This window comes from Octodon degus, unplaced genomic scaffold (assembly GCF_000260255.1).
Source record: "Octodon degus isolate 3935 unplaced genomic scaffold, OctDeg1.0 scaffold00166, whole genome shotgun sequence".
NCBI classification, from domain to species: Eukaryota; Metazoa; Chordata; class Mammalia; order Rodentia; family Octodontidae; genus Octodon; species Octodon degus.
In genome coordinates this window covers 5,545,580-5,556,945 of record NW_004524742.1, presented here as the reverse complement: position 1 = coordinate 5,556,945, position 11,366 = coordinate 5,545,580, and the positions used below count along the sequence as shown (strand labels likewise).

At 42.9% G+C, this 11,366-nt stretch overlaps 2 protein-coding genes across 2 annotated transcripts in view; one reads left to right on the top strand and one right to left on the bottom strand.

Annotated features, from left to right (window-relative positions):
- Aven (apoptosis and caspase activation inhibitor) overlaps window positions 1-5,896 on the top strand; it is a 19,315-nt gene extending 13,419 nt beyond the window's left edge. The window contains exons 3-5 of the mRNA XM_023703220.1: window positions 2,070-2,165; window positions 4,274-4,634; window positions 5,426-5,896. Coding sequence (XP_023558988.1) covers window positions 2,070-2,165; window positions 4,274-4,634; window positions 5,426-5,541 — 573 coding nt within the window. The 3' untranslated portion in view covers window positions 5,542-5,896. The remainder of the gene's footprint in view (window positions 1-2,069; window positions 2,166-4,273; window positions 4,635-5,425) is intronic.
- Window positions 5,897-5,984: 88 nt separating this feature from the next.
- Window positions 5,985-11,366, bottom strand: part of Ryr3 (ryanodine receptor 3) — a 622,696-nt gene continuing 617,314 nt past the window's right edge. The window contains exons 100-102 of the mRNA XM_023703237.1: window positions 10,780-10,880; window positions 7,937-7,988; window positions 5,985-6,984 (exon numbers count right to left, since the gene is read on the bottom strand). Coding sequence (XP_023559005.1) covers window positions 6,889-6,984; window positions 7,937-7,988; window positions 10,780-10,880 — 249 coding nt within the window. The 3' untranslated portion in view covers window positions 5,985-6,888. The remainder of the gene's footprint in view (window positions 6,985-7,936; window positions 7,989-10,779; window positions 10,881-11,366) is intronic.

Sequence of the window (11,366 nt, the reverse complement as noted above, 5' to 3'; positions counted from 1 at the left end):
TAAAGAATTGTATATTTCTCATGTTTGCACATAAGTCCAAAAATCTCACCATATACAACCTTGAAGCAGGACAGTCCCACAATATTCCTTTTCCTGTCAAGGTGTTTATTTCTTTAACTAGCAAAACATGCTATTTTGGACTCGCTTTGTCCCTGAGGCCTGCTAATATCTGTCTGTGAAACAGTGTGAAGTCACATGGGCACTGCTTGAAGGGGGGAGCTAGCAGCATGGGAGAAGACATTCCTGTAGGGGTCATAGCCACACTTCTGTAGTCAGAGATTGCCCCATAAATGCAGCCAGAGATTTCTCTTGGTTCCCTGTTCAGTCCACAAACTTGCTTGTTCACAGGGTACCTTGTTATTATGTTCTGTGTGATGGAAAAGAGGTCAAAGGAAATCTGGATGCTTTTAGCTGAACCTTGATGCATCACAAGACATCCTTACTGGTTTTTAGGAGGGTTTTTATACACTGTGACTTTGCAGGAATTTGCCTGTGGTAAAGGTGGGGCTTCCAGTTTGTTATATGGCAACTTCCCCATTGGTTAAACATTCAGGATCCCAGCATTCCTTTACATCAAGGGGGGTTTTCCAGCCTTACAGGCAGAGACTTGGACATGCTGGCTTAGGTCACAGGACTTGCTGTGGTGTTTTCAAGATGAGAGAATAGTCTGTTCAAATCCTGAATGCCTCATTTCTTATCAGGACGTGGTTATCTTCCCCTCTGTTCCCTTAAGTACTCTACTTTTTAAACCTCATTTTCTTTTTCCAAGGTAGAGAATCCCATTTGGTGCTGTCCAGGTTGCTTATGTAAGAGCTGTCTTAGGACCACTGCAAGAGGACATTGAGAAGCCAGGTCACTTGGTTTGCTTCTCCTGTTCTGCTATTGTGTGATGGTTTGCTACCCTGAGTTGGAGTTTGGAGTAGGCTGTGCTTTCAGCTCACCAGCAATGTGTGTAGATGTCACCAGTGTAAGCTCATCAGCTTGAGTCTTTTTTTTTTTTTTTTGCGGAACCGGGGATTGAACTCAGGCCCTTACACTTGCCTGGGAAGCGCTTATTCCACTGAGCCATCTCCCCAGCCCCAGCTTGAGTCATTCTTGCAGTATAGATTAAACTAAATGTCCCTGGCTTCTCCTCAACTGAAGTTAGGGACTGTAGGATAAGACATGGTGCTAACTGGACCTGGATGGCATTGTCCTTTCTGTGTGAGGCTGTTGTGATCATCTAGGTTTTTGCTTTTCTTTGGTGCCAAGACCCCCATGCAGGTAGGTGTTAGGTGCCAGAGGACTAGTAATGTCTTCTCACATTGTCAGTACCGCTTTACTTCTTGAGGAAGAGAGAAGTAAAATGCAGCTTTTAGTGATGAGACCACACAGAGTGCTGCTCACGAGAGAGTAAATTTCCATTCTCTACCTCCTGATTTAGAGAGCCTTCAAGTGTACTGCTCCTTCAGGAGTGCCCTTGAGCCCCATCTCATTAACTGGTCGGGTGTTTCCTCCTCTGCGCAGGGCCATTGATCTGAACATAGGGAAGTATCCAGTTAGAGTTCATGACATGCTTGGTTTTCTTTCAGCTTTCCAGTAATTGCAAAAGCCTCCATAGTTTGTGGCTTCCTATGTAGTCTTAATGTGAGAGTGAGCTCTGCCCTGCTACTACCCTAGCAGTGTGAGCTGGGGATTCTAGAAGGTTGTTCTACATGTATGTATGTATGTATATATTTCTGGTATCACTGGGATTGAACCAGGGCATTTGGACTAAGCTATATCCCAGTCCTATTTTTATTTTTATTTTTTTTTAATTCTAAGGCAGGGTCTCATTAAGTTAGGAGCTTGCCTAGGTTGCAGTCAAACTTGCCATCCCTCCAGCCTCAGCTTCCCAGAGTGCTAGGATTAAAGCTGTGTTGTTACTTATGTGGACAGAGAAATTGCTGCCCTTCAAATGTGATTTATGATCTCATTTATTCCTAGCCAAAAGTAATGTCAGTAAGTAGCTTATTATTATTATTTTTAATTTCTAAAATGTCACAATCATTACCTGCTATTTTCTTTCTTTTAAAAATCCATATGTATAGAATTCAGCACTGTATGTGGATAGTGTGTCACTGGTCCGGGCCCTTCAAGAACTGCCTCTGTCACTTCGACTCAATGTGGCTGCTGAGCTGATCCAGGTAAAAACCCTTGAAGGTACCTGCAAACTATTTTGTTTTGGGACAGAAAAATTAGAGGAAAGATATTCATCTGTAGGATGTCTCAAAAAAAAAAAAAAAGGTAATGTCTCAGACTTTCCTGAGATGAAGTTTTGTAGTAAGAGGGATATTTGCAGTGCTTGAAGGTTTTTTTAAAGTTAGTTTATGCATTACATTTGGAACATTATAAAAGCTCAAGTACAATGAAAGTGAATAAAATGTTTAGTCTGTTGTTTTACTCAGAATATGTCAGGCCCTGTGTTGGGCACTAGAAACACAGTGGTGAGTGGACAGAGGATTCCTCTCTTCTTGGAATGTCATTAATCCAGATAGGTATTAGTCCAGTCCCTCCAGGAATTAGCGTATTACACAAATCAGGCACAGCTTTCCTGAAGAGGTGACTGGTGATCTGCAGACCTCAGCTTAAGAACACGTAAGCTAAAATATAGAGGAGGACAGTCACAGTCACTCAGGCAGGGCTGCTTTAACAAAATGACAGTGTAACAGCAAACAAATGCAGCAGAATGGGGGGCTAGAAATGTAGGTGTCTGCCTGCATGGGGATGGAGATGGGACCCAGCATGAGAATGGTGAGGGATCGGGGCACAACACTGTGGCTGGCCTAGGGTGATGTTGGGGACAGCAGACAAGTGGATTTACCAAGTGGGATTTCAGAGGTGACATTAATAGGATTTGGGAGGGATATATTGGAAATGGAGAAAACAAGGAAGAGCTGGCGTTTTCTGTGGGCTTTCATGTTAGAATCATCTAGGGAGTGAAAAACAAAACGAAACCGAGAAGCCACACACTCCAGGTCAAAGGATTTTAGGGTTAGAATAGCAGACCATATCCTGTCTTTGTCCTATGTAGTGCTCAGTGCTGGACATTTAGTCCAGTTTGTGTTTTTAGGGCCATACCGTATTGAATATCTGTAAAACCCCTAAAGAGTTATTAGAAAATGGGATTTACCTAGGATGCTTTAAATAAAAACAAGGGATCAGTGCCCTGGTAGAGGCTGAACTTCATTCTAGCCTCGTGGCTGTGAGGCCCTGATCACCCTGCAAGCCTTTTCTTTGGAGTAGGATTCTTGTCTTTTTTTTTTTTTTTTAAATGTATTTGTACAGGGTGTGCAGCTTGGACTCATAGTAATCCTCCTGTTTTTAATCCTCCCCAGTGCTGGGATTACAGGCATGTGCCACCATGCAGGCGGGGTCTGCTGGCTCAGCATGCCCAGGGGCATGGCTAGCATGGCCTGTGGTGTGGGGGGATTAAATCCCATTGATCCCTGGATTTGCCTAAGTAGGTGCTTAGTCCACTGAGCTATCTCAATGGCCCAGATCCTTGACTTTCAAATGCAATCTGGGCAGTGTTTAACTTTCTTTAAAGTGTCACACAGCCATGGAAATGCAAATGTACACTTGCATATTTACAGCCACCAAGCAGGAATCCAAGTCAAGAGGCAGATCATTGTCAGCCCGCAGAAGCCATCACTCACAACCTCTCTGATTCACTGTCTGCCTGAAAGACAGCCACTGCCTTGGCTTCTAATGCCATTGGTTTATGTTGTTTTTTAACAAATCATTTAGTATGTTTTCTTTCTTGGCTGGCACATTTTAGTCAAATATTGCTGAGAGTTGTTACTTCTTGGGGAATTTTTCCTGCTCCTTTTATGCTAACTCATTTAAATATAATGACAGGGCTGCTTTGCTAATTTCCTTTTTTTTCTTCCATAATTTTAGCTAATTTCTTCTTGGTGACTTTTATAAATTTTTATGTCATTACAGGTTGATGTACAAATTAAAGTGGACCTGTGGTATGGTTAGCTTTCAGGCCAATGCTAGGAAGACATGGACCTGTGGATTCCAACTCTAGGCTGGTTAGCAGTGCCCCAGGAGGAAAATAAGACACAGTCCTATGTTTTCATGAGTTCTCTCATGTGTGCCCCAGGGCTCCAGAGGAAGACATTTGTGAAATAGGCATCTGACTTCCTTTTGCGCTCCCTCAAAGTTGGGTGGCCTGGTGTTTTTTTTCTGCCTAAGCATTTGTGGAAAGACTCACACTTATAACTTGACTGTTGTGTTTCTTTTTCAGAACACAGTTCCTTTAGAGCTTCCTCAGGTGAAACCAAAGAGAACCGATGATGGCAAGGGACTAGGAATGCAGTTGAAGCGGCCCCTGGGGCCTGGAGGAAGGGGCCCCATCTCAGAGCTGAGATCTTCTACTGCTGGCTGCCCTGGGTCCCTCGAAAAAGACAGCCCAAGGCCTGGTCCTTTAGGAGCTGCACAGAAACCTGATTCCCCACTGCAGTCAGCAGCAGACCATTTGGAAGAAGAACTAGATCTGTTGCTTAATTTAGATGCGCCTGTAAAAGAGGGAGATGACATCTTAGGAGAAGAGATGTCTCAGGACCTGAAATCTGAGCAAGATGGAGAGGCGGCACAAGAGGAACAAGGTATGATTTTCCATTACTTCCTGTGCATCTTCTCCATTCAGGAGATTTTGTGAACAGCCCACCCCCCATCAGCACACCCCCCCTGTGTCTGCCATTGATCCAGCATTGCTCCTAACGTCTGTTGCTATGCCCCCTGCTGCCCCTGAGCTGACCTTTCTCACTGCTTCCCCCCGGGGTGACCTTTCTAACGCCATCCCTCTCACTCTTGCACCCAGCTTGCAAGGTGCTACCTGGCTGACTGTAGCATTGAGCCTGCAGCTGCAAATTGAACTTCTGCTGAAAAAGACATTTAGCTGCTTGTAGCTCTCAGCTGTTCAGCAGCAGACCTTTTAATCGACTGAACTGGTCTGTAATCCAGCTCTTCATACTTTTTTCTTGATACTTCGATCTGATTTGATAGAAAAGAACAACTCGTTTTCATCTGTGTATGTTTTGTGAGAGGGTGATGAGGCTGAAGGCCATTGCCACGTTCAGAAATTCCATCTGAAATCATTAATGATCTTTCAGAAATGCTACAGTGTGAAAAAGAATGCTGAGCTCTTGGTCTTTTTTAAGAAATAGGGGAAGTGAAATTCACCTTCAGAATAAATAGGAGAGCAAATCTCTACCTCATTTATTAATTTGTTTTGCTATTGTTTCATCTTTGGGGGACTAATGATAATGAGAATGTTCTGTTATGGGGAAAGCAATAAGTAGGGATGAATTATATTGTGGAGCAAACCCTGGGGAGGGTCTAGTCCTTGCTGTTGATATTAATGCGTGATCATTAGCACTGCTTTTTATTTCCCTAGTTCCCGCAAAGCCATCTGTGACTGAAGAAAAGAACGTAGAATCTGAGCCACCAAGTACATCTAAAAATGTTACTGAGGAAGAGTTGGAAGACTGGCTGGACAGCATGATTGCCTAAAAACAAAAGAAAGTGCGTGAAGCGAACGTTGGTGGCCTTTTCAGTGCAGGTGGGCATCAGGCTGTCCTTGGGGCCAGTCCTGTCACCAGCACGCCCCCAGCTGGAGCATGCATTACGCTTTCAGCATCAGCCACCTCTGCCTGACAGCATCTGGAACAGTACTCCTACATGGGGCTCACTGCTTTTGTTCTCTGGCTTAGTAAACTAATAGATTTCCTTAAGGCAGGGTGTTGCCCCATGTTTCCAGCTTCCATCTCCTTGATGTTTACAGCATAGCAGGTGCTGCTTACTATGAGAATTCATGTGTACAACAAGGCACACATTTGGCCAAAATAAACATTCTCTGGTCTATGGAGTTTTGTTTTCCTTATGTGGAGCCTTAGGCTACTGTTTTGTGTCCTTTTCCCCCGACCCACACAGTGAACCTGCAGACTCACTCAGAAGAGGTACATTATAAAAGAGCAAACCACGGATTGGTGTGTATTACTTTTATTGCAGTGGGCACTTCATTTTATTTGAGAAATTCACCTAAAACATAGCAGCTCCACTACTTACAAGGAACCCTAAAGCATTACTCAATTTTGGCATAAGATTGAGATTTTTCTGAATTTTCAGTACAGTACTTTTCTCCTAATAACAGCAGTTGACAAGCTGTTACTGAAAAACGTATGAATAACCTTCAAGTGCAGTTTCAGAAAGTAAGACTGAACACAACTATTTAATGGAACTGTCCTTCTGGAGCACAAACATAAAAAACTTGCATAGCTGTATCTAAAGAGGTTTTTAAGGCACTTAATCAGTGTTTCAGTGTCAACAGAGTATTGGTTTGTTTTCTATTTCATTAACTGCTTAAAGCTTTTCAAGCTGATTCTGGCTACACTCACTAGCAAGTACCATGGGAGAAGTTAGACTGTAGTTAACATGATTTTGTGTAGTTCAGACTGTGAGCCACTGGTGAAAACTTGTATGACATTCACATGTTTAAAATTTTAGGTGTTGTGCATTCAATCCTTGTTGGCCCTTTCATCAGTGCTACCTTTGCAACAGGTTAGTTACATTAGAGCTGAAAAACTTTGAAGGCATTCAAGTAGAGATTCCTCGCCATCTCCCTCCTTTTGCTTTGTTCCCATCTTGTGGTTGTCACCCACAGTATATTTCCATCAGGCATAAAAAGCCAAATCAACTTCAAAAAAAAAAAAAATCACAAAATACAATTTTTAACAAATACTTTCCTGTAGAGGAGACATTTAGAAAATGTCACATATCAAATATGTTGCAGAATTGTAAAAGGAGAGTTTTCTTTCACTGGAAGTGGACTGTCCAGGGTTGTGGCACATCTGTTCAGATTTATCCAAGCTGGTCTTCATATTGCTTACGAAAGCAGTCACCAGCTGGGAAGAAATCCCAGCACCTTTCTTGGTACATCTTCCACACATAAGATTCCTGAAATAATGTGAACAAAGGGGACTTCTTTTTACACCACTGTAAGCTAAAACCAAATTTGACTTCCAGTAGGAAAATGGATGAGAGCAGATGTGAGCCCAGCACATGAGTGTGCAGCGGGCACACTTTTTTTGCTCTCTTCCCAGCCCCCACTGTTCTGGGAGTGAGAATTCGTGTTTTCCTCACAGTGCTGTCAGAGAGGAGGAAGATTGACTCTTTAGTATTCCACTCTCCTGCCAAAGACTGACTGTGGGGGACACAGAAGAGTGGATGCTGAGGGAATCTTGTGTTGGCCTGGAGAACTGCAGCGAGATAGAGTTCAACTTCCTTTCCCTGAGTGTTGGAGCTGTCAAGGTTTCCTACAGATCCAGTGTTGAATAACTGCTACCTTCTTTCACTGCTCTCTCCCTTTGTGTTTCTTTTTCATACTTAGTCACAGGCTCTTTGACACATCTCGCTCATCCGCTCTCTCACACACCTCCACATTCCTGTGAGCACCCACGCTCAAGGTTGCTATCTGCCACATGCTGTCTCTCACACCATCTTACTCTAATTTTCCTGCTCTTTTATATAGCCACCCACTCCATTTGTTGCTGTCTTTTTCTGGTAATGTTCTTCCCACCTCCAGCTATTCTACTCTGAAGCAATAACCACAATGGCTTAGAAAATAGTGTATGGTGGGAAGAATTGCCAGGAGGACTGTCACCCATGACAAACTTTTCAGAGCTTTCTGTGATGCAAACAGCCACTATGCCATAGGTTTGCCACCAGTGGAGTAGACCAAGGTCACCATGGAAACCTGGCTGCTGCCTAGGTCATACATGTGATGGAAGATGCGTGCAAGACCCTAAAGGTGGGGGTTATTAGATTAGTGTCCTCTGCACTAAGACTTCAGAAAGGGAAGATTTAACACAAGTGTATGGTGTTGAATTAAAACCATTTTATTTCTCACCTGACCCGTGTGCTCTGTTTCATCTTTGTTAATCAGGTACATCAGAAAAAACCTAAAACAAAGGAAAAAAACATAATGACAAAATATTAGATACTTTAATAAGAAGCCTAAATTCATTTACTCAGTTGAACGGGGCAAAAACTATTATGCCTTAAGAAGAGGGGAAGCATGGCAGACCCTGGGGCACTGAAATACTCATTTTCCCAACCCTGGAGTCGATACTACTCATGAGGTAGTGTTTTACCTACCATTTTATTAATAAAATCATAATAAAGTGATAGCCCAACCTCTATAAAAGTTAATAAGCCAATTTATCATCTCATAAATGGAGACTTGAAATCACACGTGTACCTCAGGGATATCAGTTCTGAAAAAAGCATATTTCATCTCATTAAATGCTTTGCATTCTAACAGAAGTACAGTTTTTTAAAACTTTTTAGACAAGTGCAAAATGCCAGAGTAGTCTTGTTGGCTCTAACTAGTTTTACTGGTTCTGTGATACAGTGCTCCTCGGGGACTGAGCTTTTGGCTCCCAGCACATGGACAGCGTGTGGTCTCATACAGTTTCCAAAGGAATGAGTGGTGTTCTTCAAGAAAAGGAGCATGAGACTAGCAGTGAGGAAGAGAAAGAGTACTTTTCTAAGGATGGTGGAGCCTCGGCTTCAGATCATGAGGAATTTCAGGATAGTGCCATATGGCTCACAGGAGTGGCTCCTAATATGTTCATTTCCTCCTTTCTTTACCATGGTTAAGAAAAGAACATAGAGTTAAATTTTTTTTAATCATATTTGAGACAGTCCAGTAGGACATTATTCCTTTTTTAGCACATTTATTTAGCTGGCAAAGCAGCATTTCAGGTGGGACAGACACAGAAAACAGACCACAGCATGCTACCAGGAACCATGGAGGAGCATCTCAACTTAGATGACTGATATCCCTCCCTCTCTGTAGTCCCTGGTCCTGACACAGGGCCGTGTGTGCACCTTTTCACTGTGTGTCCTTGTCACCTCCACTAAAATGTGAATGCTCTTCCTGAGAATTATGTGACTAATGCCTAGGATATGAGGGTGTACTAAAGTTATTTAAAAACGAAAAACACCTATCCCACTTTTTGGTAATGCCACTTTCTGCAAAGGCTGTACCTAATCATTGGTTATGATTTTCTAAGTAATACAGTGGAGTGGGGTGATGGAAGAGCAGTTGAAAATGACCAATTATGGAATCTGAAATATCAGATATTATCTATAACAGCATATATTCTCTAAATTGTTTCAGGGGGTATCTATGGCAATAAGCTCCAAAAATTTGTCCTTGAGCAGATGCTTTACCTTAGGAGTGCAGTTATAGTAGCCCCTTGAGAGGAATTGGTGTCATTATGAGCAGTGGGTTACAACTAAAACTTAAGGTTTAACTTACAACCAAAGTTTTGTGTCCTGACCTAAAGCCAGCTGTTTGTGAGATTGTAAACAAAGACAATGCCCAAAAAGCATGCGTAAGTAAGCATACAGAAGTTAATCTGGGCCCAGATGTGTGTGTTTCTGGATGTGATTTCGGCCAGTGCTTTATATAATAGTTAGGTTTCCTGCTATCAAATGGCCCCCAGAAAGCTAGAAAAGAAACTAAAAAAGAAGGGGAAGATAGAGAAAGTAATCACAATGGAAAAGAACAGTGGTAAAAGACAAAAACACCTTAGACCAGTTTTTCTGAAAAGGTTGAGACCTGGTGAGCTAGAAACCAGTCCTAGTGGCTACAGATTCTCCTAAGCAGAGGAAGGACACCGGTAAGCCAGATTTCTGATGTTCTTATGGAAGCAAAGATGGCAACTTGAATGGTGAGTATGCAGGAATTGCTGTTTCTGGCAAACTAGGCACATTTTATAACTCTTTGGTGAATATGCTAGGAAAACTTGGTGTTTCTAGCAAGTTACACATTTTACAACCCTTTATTATGAAAATATTAGTTAAGGAGTGCTTTGGGAGGTTGGGAACATGTTACGGGCATTTCCATTATTTCTTAGGCAAAAAGGCTTGATTTAGAACCAATTTGAATTACAACCAGCCCTTGTCAAGGTATTGAGTTCCTAAGTGGGTGATCTACTGTGTTCATTTTCTTCTTGCCACTGGTGCCAGACATTTTTCTAGATCAGTGGTGGCTGCAAACCCTTGTGTGGCACTTATGCCTCTAGTATCATTGGAGGCTCTAAAAGATTTGTCATCATGCTGTAGGTGCTGGAACAATGCGGTGTGAAACATTCATACAGAGAAATGGCCCACTCCTGGAGTCTGTATTAAAGAGAGCTGTGCACAGATGTAACGACCTCAAAGTGAGCCACGGAAGTTGGTGCACACAAGTCACTGGCACTTGATACAACCAAGGCTTGGGACAGAATAGGGAGGGAGCTTGCAGAAGAATGGGAAGCAGAAATAGAGACGGAGCCTGGGCGGTTTTCAAGTTTTGCTGACAGGAAAAAGTGGGTAATCACTGGAAGTAAAAGTGGACTTTCTCGAAGAGTAGAAAAAGCATTTAAAAAAAGAAAAAAGCATTTGTGTGGTGACAGCTTGAGGAGGGAGAGACCTTGCTGGAGGTATGTGTCCTTGAGATGAGATGGGCTAGGCATAGATCGAGGGTTGCCTAACTGGCAGAGAAAACACCCATGGCACACAACTGTTGAGACAGACCCTCCTGGGGACAGCTGGGAGCTTCCTTTCTGATCGTTTTTTACTTTATTCAGAGAAAAGGGAAGAAGTGGCATCAGCAGGGTCTGAAATATGGAACATAATTTTTTGTGAACTCTTAAAACCCTTGCTCTACCCCCATTATTTGTGTTAATCAAGAATACTCACAAGTAGTTGGCTAAGTTGTGCTCTTGCAGTGTGTGGGTTTCAAAACCATGTGGAGTTGTGTCAAAGTAGTCATTGCCAATGCCACAGATGAAGCATTTTGTCTACAGAAAATAGCAGAGATAGGAAGAGTATTAGAGAGAAAAAAGGTAACAGTCTCTGATGAACTTGGGGATAACAAAAAATACTTTCCTCTCATTGCACAACATGCCTCCTGCCTTGCTGCTGGTTCCTTCTATCTAGAAGCAGTGGGAATGGGGGCAGAAGTACCCACAGCTGGTAGATGGGTACAGAGCAGGGAGGGGACAGGCATGGCCAACAAGCTTCATTTGTAGTTTTGCCTAGGGTTGACCCTAATTAATGACCACACCCATTGCTGAAGAAAAGCTTTTTGCTACAGGAATGTAAAAGTATGAGTGGGGGCTGGGGATACAGCTCAGTGGCATAAGCGCCTGCCTGGCAAGTGCAAGGACCCAGGTTCAGTCCCCAGCACTGCATGCAGTGCCAGCCCTAGAACCCTGGGTGCATTGTGCCAGCCATGGAAGCCATGGAAACCAGGTGTGGTGGCACACGCCTGTAATCCCAGTGCT